Consider the following 21781-nt stretch of genomic DNA (forward strand, 5'->3'; position numbering starts at 1 on the left):
CGCGGTTACGCACGGGGGCGCGGCCGTGCGCGCTGACTGGTTAGATTTGAATCACAGCAGCGCGCGAGCCGCCGGTTGCAGGCGGCGCGGGACCCGGGCGGGAGTGGCTGCCTCCATGGCGACAGCGCGACCCCGCGGGCACGGCGACATGAGGGCGGCGTAAGTCCCACCCAGCCCCTGCTCGGCCTCGGGGCCCCGGTCCCGTCTCGTTTGTTGCGGTTCGGTTCGGTCCGGTCTGGCCCGGCCCCGTCCTGTCTCGTGTGGGGCCGTCCCTCACGCTTCCCCTCTTCTCCCGGTAGGGCCAGGACGCCGCGCAGGCCGGTGCCCAAGAAGCCGTCCAACCCCAGCCTGAAGGATCCCGTGGGGGTGAGTGCGGGGACAGCTGGCGCGGGGAAGGGCCGCGGTCCCCCGGGGAGGGGCCCCCTGGAGCTGGGCCTGCCCTCTCCCGCCGGGTCCGCTCTGAGGGGCCCCGGGGCCCGTGTCCCGCCCTGTCCCCCAGGTGTACTGCAGGGTGCGACCGCTCAGCCGCCCGGACCAGGAGTGCTGCATCGAGGTGATCAACGAGACCACGGTGCAGATCCACCCGCCCGATGGATACAGGATATTCCGCAACGGGGAGTACCGGGAGGTAACGGCCTGGGGGCGGCGGGGAAAGCCGTGAGTGTGCCCCGCCCTGGGGCTGTGCCGGGGGACGGGGCTGAATTGGGCACAGAGGTGCTTTTCCCCGCTGTCGAGGTTTCTTACTAGCTCGGGGGGGGTCTCTTGCAGTGTGTAAATCAGCAGTTTGTGGTTCTGCAACAGCAAGTTTTCCACACCAGAAAACCACTTAAAGCACAAATGCACCTTTAGCTATCAAATATTTCCTTCTCTATATATGAAAACATCACTTCTGCAGGGTGGAGGGGAGGGCAAAAGGAGCAAAAGCAAAGCTGGCAAATGTTTAGACTGTTTAAAGGACTTTTTCATGTAGGACTACCAGCTCTAAGCTAAACCAGACACAAATGAGTTAAGAGTTGATTTACCCCCAACTTCAGTTGGGTAATAAAAGCAATATTCCCCTGTTTATATCATATATATGGGTGAAAGCTGTAGGTTATGTTTAATATATGAAGTGTAGAAAAGTAGGTAGCAGGTCACAAAACTGTTCATATTGTTCCTTGATCAATACAAATGTTTCTTAAAAGAGGACAGTTTAGGCCATGAGTGCAGCAGAATGAGGAGCCAGAGTAAGGCAGCACTGAACAGGATTCCGTAGTGAAACAGTTAATGCAGGTTCCCAACAGGCTGCTGGAACTCCAAGGGAGACAAGGTCCTAGTGTTAAAAAAAAAAAAAAAAAAAAAAAAAAGATAATTAGAATGCAGAATACTTTGTTTGCGATTTCAGTCTGGGATATTCTTGCAGACAGTACATAAAGTGATCTTCAAAGGCTTAAATAAAATAGGAAAAGGTTAATTAGAAGCTTAGTAAACAGACTTTTGCTCACAAATTTTAAGTGTTTACAAAAGCAGGTGTTTCAACTGAAAAGTAGCCAGATTTGTATGAAGAGGAAAGTATATTGGAGGCTAGGCTGGAAAAAGACACAGGCTTAAAACAAAACTATTAAATGTTGGAACATCTCGATTTTGGCCATTGTGGATGTTCCTTTGCTCAGTGCTCATGTAGATGATGGTGGGAGCTCAAACAGAAATTTGAGGTTGAAGCTGTAAATTGTGAGATTCTCTGGTTGCTGGGGGCTCAGGCTCTGTGATGGTTCTGGTTATTTCTGAACTTAAGCTCTGTGAGAATGAGAGTTGCTGCTCTTCATTATGCACGTCTTATTCTCACAGTAGTTCCATTGAAGCAACTGCCTGTGTTCCAACACTGGTAAATTCCTAAAGTAGAATCTTTATCATTCCGATAAGCTGATGGAAAGTGGTTCTAAGGTATGAAATAATGAAGCATTTTGAAGCAACAGACTTCTGGACAGGGATACGTAAGGTTTAGGGTGGTGTATCTTCTTTCCTTCAGACACAGTACTCGTTTAAAGAAGTGTTTGGCACCCTTGTTGTTCAGAAGAAGCTTTTTGACGTGGTGGCTAAACCTCTAGTGGAAGATCTCATTCGTGGGAAAAATGGTAAGCGAGAACTTTTTTCTGTTTGTTACTGTGCGGTTTCTTCTATTGCTGTGATTTCATGTGTCTCAAGGTTTCTTGGCTTGTATAGAGAAGAACATGGATATCTTGTTTGCAGTGGAGCAGTTGTGCTTCAGCTCCCCTAGACAAGTTCTTCTTGCCTTTTGTTACTTCTAAACCCGTTTACCTTTGCTATGATGTGCATGTTCCTTGTGTCAAGGTCTAATATTTGTGTACGCTATTAACTGGATAAGCTTTTTTCTGTAGAAAAGGATGACTTGACCACCTAAACAATGACTACAGAAATAAATCAGTTTTTAGGCTTGATTTCCTGGGTGTGGTTTAATATCATAGTGCTGGTCCTTGAACTGTTTGGGTCAGGTCAGGCTCCTCATTAGCAGTCAAAACAAATCAGGTCTCCACATCTGGGATTTAGTGATTTCCTTCCATTTTGGCTTCCAAACGTGCCCTTGACAGAGCGGATGATTAGTACTGCCAGGAGTCATTTTTTTTTCCAAATATGTTTGACCCAAGAAAGACAGGACCTGTGATTGTAATGACTTGTTTGGAGGCAGCAGGCATGATTACATGAGTTCCCTTTCCTAGGTCTTCTTTTTACGTATGGTGTGACGGGCAGCGGGAAGACTCACACCATGACGGGATCTCCTGGGGACGGAGGGCTTCTCCCGCGCTGCCTCGACATGATCTTCAACAGCATTGGACCCTTCCAGGCCAAGCGATTTGTGAGTGGCTTTGCACTGAATTCTCTGCGCTGTTGCTTGTAACGGCCTAAAAACGCTAGAAAAATGTCCTGTTCAATGTATTTCTCTCCTGTCTAGTCAGGTGGCTGGAACACTTTAAGAAAACCAACCCCCATGAAATTTGAAGAGCGGGGCCAAGGAGGCAGGAGTAGTAGTTAGGACAGACATTTCATGAGGCTATATGACTTTCTTTATAATTGTTGTTCATTCTTTAATTAACCTTTTAAAAAACAATTATAAAAGGAAAGAGGAAGCTTCCTGAGTTATGGAATTAAATTCATCTACAAAATTAAAAAGCCCCAGGAAACTATATCTAATCTAGGTGATGTGAAACTTTTCTTATGGCCAAATATCTCTGGGGTTTTGATACATAAATATATTTGAAATCCTACTGGAATGCTTTTCCTCAGTAGTGTACTCACTTGGAAGCTTTTATGAAATATTATTATCTTAGAAATATCTGTTTTCTGTCAGATCTACTTCACATTAGCCAGAAGATTGAGTGTTAGTGAGGGGCATGGTATTTCCTGCTTGCTCGACAGCTCGATAAAATAATTTGTTTTGCTGGCCAAGAGCTTATGTTCTCTAGTGTTTGTTGTTATACTGTCTAAACATGCTCACAGGTTTTTAAGCTTGATGACAAGAATGGTGTGGATGTTCAGTGTGAAGTAGATGCTCTATTAGAGCGCCAGAAAAGAGATGCCATGCCTGTTCCAAAAACTCCATCTGGCAAGTAAGTAACTAATGTAACGCACAGAATGAATTTAGTTAATGTAAATGGTATTCTGAAATTGTGGTTTTAACTTACTTTGGTTTCTTTATCCTTCCTTTGAAGAAAGGAATAAAAAATATTAACGGCAAGCTAATGTGTTTTGTGTGGTTTGAGCAATTGCATAACTAAGTATTTATACTAGAAGACTTAAACCAAAGTCTGTTTTTTGTACCTGTTAACCCATAAGTTAAATGCTGTGACTTCACCAAGGGAGAATACTGGGAAGTTACATTTGGGGATATTTTGCAAGACACTTTTTACTGCACTGACTACAGCAGCGTCAGAGGAGAGTTGATCTACCGACACTTTCTGAGTGCTTTTTTATGTCTAGTGTGACTGGATGCATCATCACTAATTGCAAGTGTTACACTTCCACACTCCAATCATACTATCCGTTAGCAGACTTGCTCTCTAACTGCATCACTGGCTGACACACTAGCTGACTGCGCATGCTCCGTTACAATAACTTATTTTGTGTGTTCAACAGGCGACAAATAGATCCGGAATTTGCTGACATGATCAATGTGCAAGATCACTGCAAAGTGGAAGATGTTGATGAAGATAATGTCTACAGTGTCTTTGTCTCTTATATTGAGATCTACAACAACTACATATATGACCTCTTGGAGGAAGCTCCATTTGAGCCTATAAAACCCAAGTTAGTTCTATGAATACCTTTAATTATACTTCAGTTACATTTTTGCGGGAACTACAATGTGTCTTTGTGGCTGCATTCTTGGCCAGTCTGGCTCAATTTGTGGAAGTCACTTCAAAAATCACATGGAAAAGGAGATGGCCAAGGAGTCCAGACTGTACTATTTACGTGTTCCAAGCACTGATGGTTGTTCTGTTGTTGCTAAGGCTTAGTGCTCCCTTCCTCCTTATAATGGGAGGTTAATAAGCAAATATTTATTAGGCAGTGTGCTGTATCACACTGAGATTCCAAGTCTATTCATGGTATTTTGTGAGTACTGTTCCTAGCAGGTGACAGCAACTTGAAGGGTAAGCCATTCCATAGCTGACTTTTTTCTTCTGGAAAGAGCGTATTGTGCAAAAGATGTTATTTTGTTACTTCACAGTCAATGCAATTTTGCATATTATTTCACTTGGTGCGAATCATTTCCATAGAAACATAAATTAATAGTCTTATAAATGAAATTCTGGGTGTTTTTGGGAAAGGCATGTGCTTGGCTGATGTCTAAAATCGGTAAATCTTGAGACCTTCAGAAAAACAGTCTGCAAATTGAACTTGGAATATATATACATTTATTTATTTATTTTTTTAAATTCTAAACCCATTAAAGAAAACCCTAGGCCTATCCATCAGTACATGTGTTAATTAAAGAGTTGGCTAGTTTACAAAGACTAACTAGAGCAAAACATGCTATTGGGCTGAAACATCAAGAGCTGTCTCCAGGGTACTGATTTGAAATGAGTTTGAATTTCTGCGAATGCTTTTTGGAGAAGAATAGAATTATTTGCTTTAGTTCTATGCTTATGCCCAAAAATCAGCCTATGAAGAATTTTGGACTGTTTCTATTTATAGAAACTACAGTGTGTTATATATGAAAATATTTTAGACACAAGCTGAATGACTTAATATTTTTTTTAACCCTGTTTTTTTGGTAGGTGGAACAATTGCAACACTCCTGTGCGAAATGGTGACTTTATGTATGTGCCTAAGCATATTATTCCAAATATTGAAAAGTCAAATTTTCTTTTAGTAGAGCAGAAAATAAACCCAGATTGGCTCCCTATTTCTTCTTGCTTTACTAGTGAATATAGAGCGCTGTCGAAGCTGTCTTGCTTCTGTGTGCATGTAGAAAACCGATAGCTGCCATCCAGACCCGTGATTTCCAGTAACAATTGCAATTAAACATAGTTTCTAAATTAAAGCAGTAGCTGAAGTGTAACTAATCTTGGCTGAATGTGTGTCCGTGTACTTGCACTTCCCTTCCATCTGCTGTGTGGATAATTGACAGTCTGAATTTTGTACTTAAACAAAAGAAAATGTGCCTGACACGGTGTATTGCTGTACAGAAAACTCCAATCAGTGGTTTTTGTTTTGTTTCCTCCCTGTCCTTCAGACCTCCACAATCAAAAATTCTCCGTGAAGACCAGAATCACAACATGTACGTCATGGGATGCACAGAAGTAGAGGTGAAATCTACAGAAGAAGCTTTTGAAGTATTTTGGAGAGGTAAATCTTAGAATATAACTTGTTAAATTCCCTACAGATGTGTAATCCTTTATCATGCTGAAACAAGAATCGGCTCTGCCAGGTGGCAAGTCTGTTAAATAAGAGGTTTTTGGAGGGATTGTTTTTGTTCTGAACAGGTCAGAAGAAGAGGCGGATTGCAGACACTCAGCTGAATCGAGAATCCAGTCGCTCTCACAGTGTTTTTATAATAAAGTTGGCTCAGGCACCTCTGGATGCAGATGGAGACAATGTGCTACAGGTGAATTCTGGGCAGGTGGCTAAATGAGAACTGCGCACACGTATGTATGTATGTATGTGTAGGTTAGAAAAGGTGCTCAACCTTGCAGCGTGGCCTACCAAAACAGGTACTGTGTCTTGAGCGTATGAATCTTGCTCATTAGCAATTTGATTTTGAAGGAAATCATAATTATTAAGTTTTGAGTCTTTGCCAGAATTAATCTCCTTTTTGTAATGGAAGCAGAGCATTAAAATGGAGCGTGAAGCTGCCTATTCCTTTGGTTTTTACCTCTGCTTCTTTTGAGCAAAAACTGTTCAGAATCTAAAACTTGAATTTTAATATCTATCTTGTGGCCCAGGGCAGAATGGATCTGCTAAATTAATGTTCAGAAAAAAAGCCAGTGGTGCACAGTTGCAGGCATTAAGGGCCATAAAAACACCCTCAGACATCGTTTAAAGGTGCAACACATTATTTTTAAATGTGCATGCTAACTCAGGTTTGTGGGGATTGTTCCCCCCACTTTGTTAGAAGGAATATAGAGCTAATCTTCAGCCTAACGTGATTTGTTTTCTGTAACAGGAGAAAGAGCAGATTACTTTAAGCCAGCTGTCTTTAGTCGATCTGGCTGGAAGTGAACGAACTAATCGAACAAAAGCTGAAGGGAACAGGTTACGAGAAGCAGGTATATATCACCTTTAGACAGAAATCTCAGCAATTTATTCTTAACCAAAACTGTTAAACAATTTGGGAACATGATCCAAGTGGTTGATTACAGTTTTTTTGTCCTTGTGGCTTGTGTTGGGTTTGTGTTTTAGGCAACATTAATCAGTCACTAATGACATTAAGGACATGTATTGAAGTTCTGCGGGAAAACCAGATGTATGGAATGAATAAGGTATGCAACCCGTTATCTAATTATCTTTGATTTGATGAAGATCTGGTGTAATGAAAGCTTAGAGGTCTTTTGTGTACTTTAAGATGGTCCCGTACAGAGATTCCAAATTGACTCACCTCTTCAAGAACTATTTTGACGGTGAAGGAAAAGTGCGGATGATTGTGTGCGTGAATCCGAAAGCTGAGGACTACGAGGAGAGCCTGGTAACTTCCATGCAGATCTTGCCTCATTCCTTCCTGTTCTTTTTCCATGTTTATCACTGAATTACTGTACTTGTTTAGTAGGTGATAGGGATGGTTATTTGTGCACTAGTAATCAAATATAATAAGGCAAATGTGCCCTCCAAGTCTTATTTTTCTTCTTAAAAATGACAACTGCTACTGGCTTGTAAGATAGGGAAAGTTTCTCTTATTTACAGAAGTCCGAATACTCACCTGTGTTTAGGTACTTAATTGTACTATGACAGTTCTTACAAAAACTTGAGCATCTTCACTGTTTCATGGTTCCTTGGGGGCTGAGGTTGGGGAGATGTTACTGGGAAGGTTTTGGGATGCTCCGCTTCAGAATCGCGAGCTATCGAGCTGGGAGCTATTTGAGATTGTAGCTTGATAACGTGTCCTCCAATGCTTTTATTGACCTGAGGTACCACTGTCAAACTTACATGGGGCCACTCCTGGTTGGTTCTGTGGTTAAGCTGCTCTGGTTCTTTTGCAGCAAGTCATGCGCTTTGCAGAGATGACGCAGGAAGTGGAGGTTGCGAGGCCCGTGGACAGGGCCCTGTGCGGGCTGACGCCAGGACGGCGCCTCAGGAACCAGGCGTTCCAGGAGGAGCTCTCGCGCAAGCTAGAGATGCGGGGTGGCCCCATAAATGAAGGTAAGTGCCAGGTGATTATACGTTTTTCTGTTGTTAGGTTTGAAGGCTGTTTTCAAACGGGTTTGGCTTTTTTTGAGCCTTGAAAGTGCAAAAGGAACTTCACAGAACTGTTGTTGTGAGCCTTCCCTGCCGTAGGTACTGCCCTTTTTATGTTGTGAGTAGTACTGCAGTATGAACCTGGTTCTTGTGTTAAGTCTCAAAGTAATTCTTTGTTATTGGTGATGAGGTGAATTCACGGTCCCATTATTGCAGCTCCTGAAAGGAAATTGTGCTGAGGCTGATACTTTGATGTTTTTTGTGTGCTTAGGGCCTACTTTAGAAATCAGGAGTTGCCTGGGGTTATTATAAAGCAATGAATCAAGGATGTACTATTTAATCTTAATACTGTCATCTCTTCTGAAAACTTCTAGTTCTCGTTAATTATTCTACATTCTGGCTGCTTCGTGATACTGTGAAATGAATGATCTGTGGCTGGGTGTTGTCAAATGGAATTTTCCTGTTGTGTAGCTTGCTGACAGACTTTCTTGGCTTTCAATCTTGCAGAAACAGAAGAGCAATCTGTTGCAGAAATGTTTTTGCAGAGCCTACCCCCATTGCCTTCGTGTGAGCTATTGGACGTTAATGACGATCAAACGCTTCCAAAGCTTATTGAAGTCCTGGAAAAACGCCATAAACTACGACAAATGTTATCAGAAGAGTTTGCCAAAAATGGTAAGAGTTTGAATATCAGCATGCAGCTAGATTTTTTTGATGCCCTTATTACTATTCAAAGGATCTCTTCTGTACCAACAGGAAATAAGTATCTTGTCTAGACTGATCATTTAAAAAACCTTTTTTGAGGTAATGAAGTAGGTGTTAGCATTAAATTGATAGGAGAAAAACAGAACTGCTTTTGATATCATGGAGATAGGGTGAGAAGATAAAATATATTGATTCTTTTGCAGTGCTGACATTTAAAACAATGCTGCAAGAATTTGACTCCAGTGTTGTAGCCAAGGAAAACTATCTTCAAGGAAAACTGTCTGAAAAAGACAAAACAATAGCAAGACAGAAAACAGACGTAGAACGCCTGGAGAAGAAAATTAAAACTCTGGAATACAAGGTCAGTTTTTTCATTGTCTAAAGCAAAGCACAAAATGTGTTTTCTGTGTACTGTTTGTCAGGCTTCTACCATCAAAAGCTGCTTGAAAGATGGATATTAGAAACAAGATTAAAAGTATTTTGTGGGGAGCTTTACTGAACACTTGTAGATTTTTGGTTTTCCAATGAGGCGATTCTTAATACTTGAAAATAGGACAACTTTATAAGAAAGTTGTAAAATCTCTGAATTTGTTTGGAATGTGGACTGTTTATCTGGGCACACAGCTGATATATTCCAGTGTACTGTAACAGAGAAATATAACCGGATATTTTGTGCTTAGATGGTTGTGCTTCTAAGCAGCATAGCCAAGTCCTTCCTCTCTTCCCTCAGATTGAGATTTTAGAGAAAACTACAACAATTTATGAAGAAGATAAGCGTAATCTTCAGCAAGAACTAGAAAGCAAGAGCCAGAAACTGCAACGTCAGGCTTCTGACAAGCGCAGGCTGGAGGCACGGCTGCAAGGCATGGTGGCAGAAACAACCATGAAGTGGGAGAAGGAGTGTGTGAGTACACTGCCGATCTGCTAGAAATGTGTGAGGGAGCAACGCTGAGGGGAGCGTTCTCATCCAAAATCCAAAACTCAGCACTATACCAACTACTGGGAAGAAAGTTAACTCAGCTGAAAATGGGTCTTTTTTTATATAGTAGTAGCATGAAGAATGGAGATGTTTGGCTTTAATTACCAACTGGAACAGACATTTTGAACTTTCACAAATATGGTATGGTAAGATAGATTTCTCAGCTGTCTGGTGCAGCTAGAGCTCTTCAGCACTTGGCCACTTCATTTCTGTATCTGGAATTTGCTCTTTTGCGTTTATGTCTCTCTGATGAGTGATGCTCTTGTCCTGTCAGTAGAAGCCTAATGTCAGGCTCTCCCCTTTATCCTCATGCGAACTCTTGCTCAGTTATGCACTTGACAAGCAATAAGGAAAAGAAATCAGAGAGATTAATTTTTACTATTGCAGAGCTGTTTACTACTTCAGGATCACTGGCAGAACTATAGTTAGACCTGTTCCTATTTGTCATAATTTAGGAAGCAAACTGATTATGACACCGAACATGGTAGTATTTTATAATCCAGAAAGTGGTCTTTTAACTTTGATATGTCACTCTTTCCTATAGCTTGTATCTCTCTGGGGCAGAGTTTCATTCCATGTGGAATATGCAGTTCTCTTCAGGCTTTCAGCACAATTACTCATGCTTTCGTGGAAGGTACTTCATGCTTTTCCTCCCTTCCCTGGGTAGGAGCGTCGTGTAGCAGCAAAGCAGCTGGAGATGCAGAACAAGCTTTGGGTCAAAGATGAAAAACTGAAGCAACTGAAGGCCATCGTTACTGAACCAAGAAATGAAAAGCCAGAGCGGCCTTCACGGGAGAGAGACCGAGAGAAGCCCGTCCAGAGATCAGTGTCTCCATCACCAGTGCCTGTAAGTTGCCCTTAAATCACTTCTTAATATAGGGGCAAGTGCATTTAGAAGAATGAACTAAAATGCAGGGCACTTCTATTTTAGTGGTGAGAAAATAGTTCCCAAGCACAGAATTTGGATAACTGAATTTGCTTTGAACTCTTTGTCTCCTGTTGTATTTATCAGTGCTCTTTATTTGTGCTCTGCCTTCTAATGCCACCAGTACTGGAAGGAGACCTGATCCTCCTGCTGTCACTGCAACCTTTGACCTCTCCAAACCCATTAGCTTGACTAGCTGAATTGGCATGCTGCACATTGTCACTGTTCATTGTTTTATTGCCTTATTAATTGTCAGACCTGTATGTTCACTGATTTCTTTCCTGTTCTCTCTAGATTTCTAGTAACTTTATTACTCAGGTTCCTAACAGCCAGCGGCCTGTGAGCAACCCGCAGCTGCACAGACGTTCTAATTCTTGTAGCAGCATTTCTGTGGCCTCCTGTGTCATGGAGTGGGAGCAGAAAACCCCTTCGCACAAGCACACCAGTGGCACTTCTAATGCGAGGAGTAGACAGCAAGAACCAGAACAAAGTAGAGACTCTAACACCTCAGACAGAAGGCGAGGGATGTGCTGGACTGGAGTCATTGAGGTTCCCAGGCGTAGACATGAGCTAGAAATAGAAGAGGATCAATGCTGCAGGGTTAGTGCTGCTCCTGTCAAAAGCTAAACGTAGTGTTGCTTAGTCTGGCTCAAAAGCTCGTTACAACTGCTCTCTTACATCCAGCACACCTAACATAGATTGGAGTTTTCCCCTGAATGTATTTCTCTTAGAACAATGTGTTTCCGAGTTGAGTCTCACTACTCATTCTGTTTGTTGTCTTGACATTTTAAAAACTCCTTAAAAGCAATGTGTGTGTTTCTTGCTAGTGCATAGGTAGCACTTGTGAGGAACTCTGAACTCGCTAGACCTTTTCTCTAGCTGTGAATGTCCTTGTGTTTTAACTTGTGTCCGTCTCCTCCAATCTGTCTCACAGCCTGCAATGTACCATAGTCTGTTTGGGCAGCTTAAAAGGTGGTTTATGAGCCGTATCTGCAAATATCTCCTGGAAATGGTGCTTGGACCAACATCTTGCTTGTGTAACTGTTAACTTTAACTCTCTTAGAATAGTCTTCCCTAATTTTCACCTCTGCCTTAAAACTGGGGGCTTTGCTTACAGGCGGGAGACTTTTTTATTTTCCTTATTAAACTGATGCGTGCAAATGTTTGTATTGGTGGTGTCTCTATCACGTTGTAGCACCGTTGCAGTGGCTCAGGCAAATCCAAGAGAATTTACCACCTCAGCCTCTTGAGAGAGCTCGAGAGGAGGAAAGTTTATCATGGCATAATTAATTTTTGATCGTTTTCTCAAAATGTCTGTCACTTGCTGGCCTTTTGAAGTCAGGGACCTGCTTTTAAGCAAATACTCTTCCAATTAACTAATACACGAATCGCCGCCAGCAAAGTGAGGAGTGTGGGCTCTGCTGCAGTAAAATGTGAGCAGCAGTATCACGCCCTCTCCTTGGAACGTAATTTCTAAGGCATCTTGGCAGAATTGCTTAAAAACTGTCAATGGAAATAAGTACTTGCCCACTAAAAGAGGGGAAAAAAGTATTGACTTTTTTTTTCAATTTTAATGGAAGATTTTTGCTGAAAGCCACACTTCCCTATATATGTTTAATTTTACGAGCTGCTTGTGACTTGTAAGAGGTTTATCTGTGAAGGGTAGAGCCAATCTCATGTCTGCTGGTCAAGGAAATCTTAAGTGGTGCTCATCACCTGAAAATACAGCGGATACGATTCGAATTCGTAGGTTTGGGTTATGTAGCCTCGTTGTGAGTCAGAGGCGTCTCAAATTAGTGTGTCGATGGAACAAAGCTTGTAAATATTATTTCAAAAGTCCATTCAAAGGTCTTGAAGGCTCCCAGGTTTTTAAACAGGCTTCCAGATTGTTTTCTGATTTCCCTGAGCAACTGACAATAATGTTCATAAATTAAAAATATATGAACATCAATCATTTCTCATGGGTTTTCAACAGCGGAGCTCAAGTGATAGCAGCAGGGTGGGGATGCTTTCTCTGCTCTGTTTACTCACAAGTGTCGTGAGGCCTTGTTGGAAATCCATACTCAGCCTGCTTGCTTTGCTGCCTCAGAAATTCATTTTGATCCACGAATGCATCCAGGGAATCATAAATTTCTCTTTTCTGGTTGGTTAATATGTTCGTAACAGTCTGTTTTGAGTTGGAAACTTGGGAGGAGCATTGCCAAACAAACATGTCCTCTTTGAGGAAACTTTGCTATGTGTGGAATGCAACAGATTGGATAACACTCAGCTAAAATTTACAAAAAAAGCAATTGGCACAGAAATAATCCATTAATACTTTTATGCAAGGTTCTCTATAATGGTGCCTTACAGGGCACACTCTGAAAGCACCTTAGGAACAGAGCTTTGATCTCTGTACAAACACATCTTAACCAGACCTGCACCGTTCCCCTCCGCTAATGATGTCCTCCGAGATTTACCGTGTGCTGATTTCTTCTGATTCTCTCCTGCTCTGATCAGAACGCGCCTCCGGTTCGCCTCAGACACAGACGCTCACGCTCAGCTGGGGAGCGCTGGGTGGATCATAAACCACCTTCTAACCTGCCCACTGAGACGGTTATGCAGCCGCATGTCCCCCACGCCATCACGGTGGCAGCCGCCAGCGAAAAGGCGCTGGCCAAGTGCGACAAGTACATGCTGACGCACCAGGAGCTGGCCTCTGATGGGGAGATTGAGACCAAACTGATTAAGGTAAAGCAAAACTCACAATAACCTTGTCAATACCTATTTCTGGCAGTGCATTTGTGGTCCGGGCTTACTGGCTTGCAAAAGGACATGTTTGACTCAAGCTGCTGAGAGATTTGATTTGAAAGTTTTGTGCTGTTGGATTTAAGGGATTTTTAGAGTCTGAAAATACTTTTCTTGAACTTTGTCATTACTTCCTATAAACTTGTTTATCCCAGTTGTCGTTTTCCTTGGAAGTAATTAAATTTGTTTTCCCTCTAGTAAAATGCAATAATCCATTTGTAGTGAAAGTTTCTCAGGCTTGTAGCTGCAGCTAATCTGGTGGAGTCGGTCTTGTTGGAGTGATGTTATTTGATTTCCACTAGCGGTATGAGTCAGCTTGCTGCAGTGATGGAAGCTCGAATGCTCCAGGACATAATTTCTAGTAGTCAACTGACAAACAAATTGGTGAGACAGCCTTGGCTTTGAACGCTTGCAATGTTTGTGTCCCAAAACACCGACTGTACCTACCCCAGGCAAACCGAGAGCTCTTTCTAATTTGTAGGAAGAAGCTTTTGGTTCATTTTTCCTATAGCCACAGACCTTCCAATGTTGTCTTTTCTATTTTAGTTTTAAAAAAGCTCTCACTCCTGGGAGGTAACATCATAGTTTCTAGAGATATTTTCAAAAGCAAAGTCTTGCACAGCTGACAACGTACCTGTTCATGCTGTGGAACGGAACTATTGAAACGAATCCTGTGACATGATTTCTGTGGTATTACTTGGTCATCGTGATCATACAAAAGTCTTTGTCACTGTAGTGCATGATCATCAGGGTAGATGGTGTTCACTGTTTATTGTCCTGTGTGTAATAAGAGAAGTTATATCATGGGGGAGAGGGTACTTGTGCACATGTGCTTGCTGGCTACAAACCTGCAAGGGAATGACAGTTTTAATGTGAAGACCGGCTCTGTAGCCATCGTGCTGACCCAGTGACTGACTGTACCTTGTGAACTGCTTTTGGTTTCCAGGGTGATGTTTTCAAAACCAGGGGTGGTGGACAGGCTGTGCAGTTCACAGAGATAGAGACTCTGAAGCAAGAATCTCCAACTGGGTAAGCCGTGGTCCCAATTTTAGGTTCTGACATTGCTGGAGGTGGGGAACTCCAACAGCGCATCTGTAAGTGCTTCTGGTCCACATTATGGAAGAGAAAATTGTTGCATCTAACTTGAAACCATGTAAAAGTAACTCAGAGAGGCCTATAGATACTGTAGCTGCTTTTAAGGTTGGTTTGCTGCTAAGAGCAAGGTACTTATTTAGAAAGCATAAAATGTATTTTTGTTTGTGAAAGTCTGCCAAAATATATGATGGTTGTGAGTATTTTTTCCCCACGTACTCCTCTTTCAGTCGAAAGCGAAGATCTTCCCCTTCCAATCCTGACCCAGCTGAGGATGCTACAGACTCTGCATGGACTGATGTAGAAACCAGAGTAAGTTATAAAGAAAGGGGACATATCATAATTGATCTGGATGAGAATTTGGGGTGATGCTGGGGGGAGGGTTAGCAATGGACTCTGATTTTCTGTGTCCCCTCAGTGTTCTGTGGCAGTGGAGATGAGAGCAGGATCAGCTCTTGGACCTGGATATCAGCATCATGCTCAGCCCAAGTAAGTGCATCTCTACTGTGCAGCTGGGCTATCGCGTTCTCTTTCCTGGTAACATCTCAAGTGTAAGAACTTTATTTTTTCCCCCCCTTGACCTTGCCCTTCCCACTTTATCTTTAGGGTGCATGTCTCTTTTAATACTGTAAGGTAAGCGGGCTTACTCAGTGCTGGAAGCTGGTGACAGGATAGATCTGTAGGAGACTCTAAGCGGAATTATTGTCTTTTGGGTAAAACAGTGAGCAGAGTGTCAAGTCTGATCTTGTGCTACCTTGACTGTAAGAAGCTGGAGCTGTAGGATGCCCAGCAGGTCTGGAGTGGAACAGGGCGAGGGGTGGCAGTGACAAAGCACTGAGCTGGATCCCTCTCCTGTCCCCCCAGCCTTTATCAGATGCTGTTATAGTAAAGAATTCTCACTTTTGTATGTTTAGATAAATTTAAATTAAATGAGGTTATTTCAGTATGGTGTAGGGAGGAGGGAACTGAGGCAACCATAGAATACACCTAATAGTATAGTTGACCGTAGCTAATATTTCAGCTGCTACCTGCTGTGTAGTTAAGGTGCATACTCAGGAACCATGGGCTTGTGCTAGAAGAAACATTCCTGTTTTTTAAATGTGAAGATAAGTCTGAATTCTTCAGGGCTGTCTTATTCTTTAATGTGTTGGGATCAATAACAGTGACACACCTGAACACCAATTACCAAACCTGAAGTTCCAATTTCTAGCAAAAAAAGTCCAAATGATCCTGCAGTTTGTGAGGCTGGTGCCCAAAACTTGAGCCCTACATCTAACAAAACACTTCACCAACTAAAGAAATGCCAAAATCAACTGAACTTATTGCTATTGTAGAACTATGGTGGAAGGGTATTTTGGAGAGTATCTGAAGTCAGTAATCCCTCTTTCAGATGAAGTGTCAAATGTGCACCTGTTAGACACTTTATTATTATATCTCTTACTAGAAACTGGGACGTGCTCAATGTGGTGACTGCTACTTGCAGCCTTCCTACAACCTTGTAATATTGTAGTAAATCCTTTTGTTTGCCTATGTATTGAGTTTGAGCTTCTATTTATCTAAACTTATTAAACAATTGAAATAAAACTTTGGTTTAGGCTCATGGCTGTTTAAAAAAAGGCAAAATCCAACTGTTTCTTGATTAATAAGCTCTTGAATTTTCTGATGTTAATTGTAGTATTTCTTAGCATGGGACATGTGAGACTTTTGCATGCAGCGGAGCAGGTCAAGAGGCTGGGAACTGCTGTTAAGGAAAACAGCTGCTGTGCAAAATCTGAAAGTTGTTTGTGGCTTTTGTTCTTTTCTCTTTTAGGCGAAGAAAGCCATGAAGTCATTGTACTGCCTTGGAATCCTCTTGATTTTTATCACTCACGTAAACCCTCTACGCTTGATAAACTGTTTTGTTTTCAATAAATGCTGATATTTCTATGATGGCCTGTGCTAGGCAAGGATCAAATGGGAGATACATTTTTCCGATCCCAAAGAAGCCCCTGTGTGGGAGTGTGTATTTTCAGTAGGTGTAGGAGGTTCTGCCATTGTGTCCTCTGGATTTGTGAAGAACTCCTGTCTCGTATGTATGAAGCCCTTGTTATTAAGCTGTATCTTTATAGACTAATGACACAAGGCTTTTTGCCTTGCATATTTTTTCAGCTTTCTCTTTTGATAGTGCAAAATACTTCTATTCTGGTCACTATCTCTTCCTGGTCAGGTCCTCTGTTTTGCAGAGGCATAAATGCTGCTATTTATTTAGATGCAGTTAATGCACTTTAACAGTGTTTCTATGCCATTTCCTATTTTATTATAACTAGCAACAGCTTGGTAATATGGATTTCTTCTTGGAAGATATACCTTTGATTGTTTAATATGCAAATCAGCTTGTGAAAACAATTTCAATCATCAAACGTTCCCAGTAGTGAAGCAAGAATACTGAGATGATGAGTAATGGTGACTTGACATCAGACCTACTCTGTTTTGTAGTGCAAGTAAATAATTTAAAAAGTTTTAAATCTGTAGATATGTGGTGAAAGGGTAATTTGCTCACAGATATGGTGAGAACTTTGTATGTGTGGCTCTGCAAACATGTTAAAATAAATACTTTTTTTCAATGGCTCTTACAAACCATGTTTGTGTTACGTATGAGTGTGCTAAGCTGCAGAAACTAAGATAAAGCACCACAGCATCTTGACTGTATCTTGTGCAAAGGGCTGTGAATAAACACACCTTTTGGGAAATTTCTGAAGTTTAATCTGCTTGGATCCCAGGACAGGTTTTGGAGAAGCTTACCTTTGTGTCTGCAAATTGCTTTCCAGGGCAGTTGTTTCCATTTAGAGCAACTGCCTCATTAAGATAGTGAAGCTTTAGGCTTTTTCCAACATAAGAAAAACTTTTGTTACCAAGTAGTTTAAAAACCATTTTTTATAAAGCCATGGGATTTGGATTTTAAGGAAAAAAGTGACCAATGTGAGTGCCTGTTTGTAGCTGGTATAAACAAATCTATTTTTTAGGTGATCCATGAGAAGCTTTGTATTCTAAACAAGCCCCATCATTTCCATGACTCTTGTAGGGCCACAGCTGGAGCAGAAACCTGTAGAGCAGCAGTGACAGCTGGTGCTTACACCATCCGCTGTGGTGGTCTGGATGCTCACCTGGCTTAATTGTAATCCCTCCACAAAAGCAGGAGGCAGAGCATCGGTCTCCTGCCATCTTGAGCAGGCAGAGCCGCTATGGTTTTAGAGACTATGCCATGGTCTGTGTGGCAGGTGTGTGTGTGTTTTCAAGATGCTGGTTGAAGTAGTTTTGCTTTTATTTGCTGCCTAATCAGTTAAATGCAATGTCTTAGAATATAGCTAATATAGCATACAGAAAAAAAGACGAGGGGAAGAACCAGCCTGAAGAAACAGCATGGGGTTTGTTGAAGAGGCTTCTGTGAACCGGAGCACAAGGGACAAATGTGCTGGAGCTGCATGGTGAGCCAATGCCGCTAGATGGTGTGAAATAACCATCAGGGCTGGATCCCTGTTCTGTGCATGGGGCGGGAATTCCCCCTCTCCACCCTGGGACACCCCTGACCCTGATGGGTCCCCTGTACCACCCATGGCTGCTGCCTGGGGGAGGACAGCGACAGTAAGGGCAGCTGACAGAAAGAATGACAAAAGAAACCGAAATAAGGCCTGTGCGCCTATCTTTGGCATCTAAATTAAATCCTTCGTATGCACTAAAATAATTGATCTACTATTAATGATGAGCAAGCTGTCAAAGACATTATCTCTTTGATTTGAATTCAGTCAACCTGTCATCAGTATAAGTTCTATTGAAAGTGTTACTGGGGAAACCTGGGAGGGGGAGACATGAGAAACTGATATTCAGAACTTTGTGAAGGAAAATATTTAGCTACAGAATATGGCTTTGTTTGGGCTGTTTCAAAAACAATGGGAATGAGGCATTCTCAATTAGCTCTCAAAATGCTGGTTTTTATATTGCTGGTGGCAAAGGATGAGTGGCCAAAGTGCTTATTTCTCAGTCCTTGCCAATTCCTGTATTTTAACACATTAAGTTTTGTAAGAGCTTTGTTCAGAAATGTGTTTTGAAGGCGAAAGCTGTTGAGCACAAAGAAAACAGTTACTGCAGCCACCTCGTCCTGTCATAAAGATTAACCAAAAGCACAAATAGACCTTGCTGAGGAAGAGATCTGTCCTTGCCAGCACTGCGAGGAGGGTGGCAGCCTGGGAACAGCTTCTCTTGAGCTGTGACTTGTTCCTCATGTGCCTCAACTGCCCTTGAGGTCGATTGCTGAGCTAACTGTGCAGCCCTGTGCTGCTGAGCTGAATTGAAGTGTCTGCTCAAGGCTGGTCATCACCCCTGTGCAGCCAACACAGCCTACTGTACCTCTCTCCTATCTTAATTAGTTACATCTTTAATTACTGCCTGGTGGAAAAGGCCCTGGGGGTGTTGGTGACGGCGACTGCACATAAGCCAGCGTGTGCTCAGGTAGCCAAGAGGCCACCAGCATCCTGGCTGGTACCAGCACTGGTGTGGTCAGCACACCCAGGGCAGTGACCGTCCCTGTGCTGGGCACTGGGGAGGCCAAACCTCAGATCCTGGGGGTCAGTTGTGGGCCCCTCATGCCAAGAAAGCCCTTGAGGTGCTGGAGCGAGTTGAGAGAAGGGAACGGAGCTGGGGAAGGGGCTGGAGCACAAGTGTGATGGGAGCGGCTGAGGGACCTGGGGGGTTCAGCTGGAGAACAGGAGCTGAGGGGAGACCTTCTGATCTCTGAACTGCCTGAAAGGAGCTTGGAGCCAGGGGGGGTCGGGCTCTGCTCCCCAGGAACAAGCACCAGGGCCAGAGGAAACGGCCTCAAGTTGCTCCAGGGGAGGTTGAGTTTGAATCTGGGGAACAATTTCTTCCCCAAAGGGCTGTCAGGCATTGGATGTTGGGTTTTTGTTTGTTTGTTTGTTTTTCTCCCCAAAAAAGGCTGGATTAGCAGCATTTTCTAGCTGGACAATGTCCCCCATACAGCCTCATTCTGCACCCTCCACGGTGGCTCCAGCCGTCGCCTCGTGTGCCTCCTTACCCTCCAGCTGCTTTCAGGAGTTTTCCCTGTTTACATGCCCCATCTGATCACTGTCCTGAGCCACAGCTTTCTGTCACCCTGATGAGGAAATGCAAGAGACGGTGCTGATGGATGGAGCAGCTTCAGCAGGGGAGGCGGCAGCTGCTTCACCGTGCTGGGAGAAATAAATGGTGCCTGGACACATTTCCCAGGCTCAGGTGCCCGTTTGCGAGGGAAATCTCGGCCAAACCTTTCTGGGTGTGAGCAGAGGCTTTGAGGATGCTTGGGAAGAGGCTCCTTGTGCAGGTGAGGGCTGGGGGCTGCTGGGACGGGGATGTGTGTGCATAGGGCTGGATGTGTCCTGCGTTGGGGACATGGGGGACCTGGCTCTGTGCCCCCTCTCAGCACCCAGCTCTGCTCCCCACAGCTCTTTTTGTGCTGGGAAATCAAACTGCCTTTTGCACGGTGCCCTTGAAGGTACCAAATCAGCCAGGACCGCACCAAGCACCCCCTGGCACCCCCATGCTAGAAGCATCTTCACAGCCGTAGTTCTGCAAAGCCCATTAGTGGGACTGGAAAAAAAAAAAAAAAAAAATCAAAGTGGCATCGCTTGGGTGGGGAATACTAACCCATTAATTTGATCATAAAGAAGCCTTTTTACTGAAATCCCCGGCGCTTGCAGGGCTTGGCTGGATCTTATTAAACGCTCCGATATTCCACTGTAGCTTTTTGTTTTCCCTGGGCCATGTTTGAACAATCAAATGTCAGCAGAAGCAGCTGGTGGTAAATGCCATTTCCCTCTGCCCAGGGACCGCGGGACTGGCTGCCGGGCGCTTCACCCAGAGTTGAGCTGCTTAGAGAGAATTAAATATTAATGTGGGCATTGCTCTCCGTAATGCACTGGTGCGGAGCGGGGCTGCGTCCGGCCGTGCCTGGGCAGGCAGCGCTGCAGGGACAGCTCTGGGGAGGTGATGATGATGATGATGATGATGGGGGGGGGGTGTCGGGAAGCACTTTCCAAAGGCAGGTTTACATCTGGGGGGGGTTCCTGTGCTGGAGAGGAAGGGCCAGGGGTGGTTTTCCTCATGAAGTCCCAGCCCTCCAGCCAGGGTTTGGCTCCTCTCCTGCAATGTGGCTCCTCCTTGGCCCCTGCTGCCCTCCACACTGGTTTTCTGCAACCAATGTCCCCCCTCTCCCCTCTGGTCCCTGCAGCATCCTGGCAGCATCCCTGCTCCTCACTAGGGCTGCTGCACCCCAACGTCCTCCATGAATTTAATAGTCATGTCAGCACCAGCACATTCCTCCATCTCACACGCCCTATAAGCAGAACATGTCAGCACACTCATTTTGTAATTAGAAATATCAATTAAGGCAGGCCAGAGCCAGGAATGTGTTGGATGAGCTGGGCTGTGCCAGTAGCAGGGGGCCAAGGGGGAAAGGGGTCGGGGGTCCACATTTTTTTTTGATTAATTTAAAAATTTTCAAAAGTTTGGGGGTTTGGTTTATTTGAGTGCAGGTGCAGCGCTGTTCCTGGTGCGACCCCGGCCCGCAGCAAAGCCCCCGATCACTCTTGTTGGTGTGGTGTTCTTGGGGGCTCATGGTGCATTGGGGGAGCCCATGGTGTTCTCGGGGGGGGGTCACAGTGTGTTTGGGGAGCCTGGGGTGTTCTCAGGGAGCCGCTCACAGGTGCGGGTCCCACTGGCAGCAGGTGGCGTTAGTACCCATCGAAGCTGGTGGCCATGGGACACGTTGCAAACTCGGCACCAGCCCTGGGTCACCCACGGGCATTTTGCAATTCTACATGTCAGGCACATCGTGAGCTCGGCGCCGCTTTGCTGTAAATGAGCACAAGCTCTGGAATGACGGATTGTCTTCACGTAGAATAGCTCCAGCTCACAGCACCGATCTTCACAGACAGCTTAACCCCCTTTTATGGGGACAAACCAACTCAGAGCAGCGGAATAAACCGTTGCACTCGCATTCCGCAGTTGCCACCTTGTAAGTTGTTCCCTGTTGGTATTTGCACTGAGGAGGCAGCGCTTGCGGTAGACCATGAATAGCATGGTGAAGAATTAAATGTGTGTAATTAAACGTGTGGGCTTAGGGCTAAATTAAATATTAAGCAGTTCTCCCGTCAGCGGCTCTGCCGTGGTGCTGCCAGGGGTGTCCCAGGGCTGCAGTCATGGGGAGGTGGCTCCTCTGTGTCACCTGCTCAGGGGAGGAGATGCTGTTTTGTGCTTGCTGCTGGTTTCCTGGCCCCCTGGGACATCCCGCTCACACGGTCATTTAGAAGTATTTCATGGTTTGATTACAGCGCAGCAGCAGAACTCATCCTTTCCAGATAATTTGACCATCTGCA

The 21781-nt window shown here is 44.0% G+C and overlaps 1 protein-coding gene across 4 annotated transcripts; it reads left to right on the top strand.

The window, feature by feature from the left end:
* Positions 1-36: 36 nt before the first annotated feature.
* Positions 37-16994, top strand: KIF23 (kinesin family member 23; the record flags this gene model as incomplete). 4 transcript variants are annotated; one of them, XM_082060983.1, is made up of 24 exons in its annotated part: positions 37-159; positions 300-366; positions 500-628; positions 2009-2114; positions 2718-2854; positions 3496-3605; positions 4132-4302; positions 5274-5315; positions 5732-5844; positions 5982-6103; positions 6662-6764; positions 6898-6977; positions 7061-7180; positions 7692-7851; positions 8395-8562; positions 8796-8953; positions 9323-9496; positions 10239-10418; positions 10791-11096; positions 12996-13226; positions 14230-14312; positions 14606-14687; positions 14794-14864; positions 16186-16994. In XM_082060983.1, the coding sequence occupies exons 1-24, from the start codon at positions 116-118 to the stop codon at positions 16199-16201; spliced, it is 2973 nt and encodes a 990-aa protein (XP_081917109.1). In that variant the 5' UTR covers positions 37-115. The 4 variants fall into 4 exon arrangements, with proteins under 4 accessions (XP_081917109.1, XP_081917112.1, XP_081917111.1 ...); XM_082060986.1 differs by lacking the exon at positions 10791-11096; XM_082060985.1 differs by lacking the exon at positions 5274-5315.
* Positions 16995-21781: the final 4787 nt, after the last annotated feature.

Source organism: Streptopelia decaocto (assembly GCF_964273445.1).
Source record: "Streptopelia decaocto genome assembly, chromosome: 9".
Taxonomy (NCBI): Eukaryota; Metazoa; Chordata; class Aves; order Columbiformes; family Columbidae; genus Streptopelia; species Streptopelia decaocto.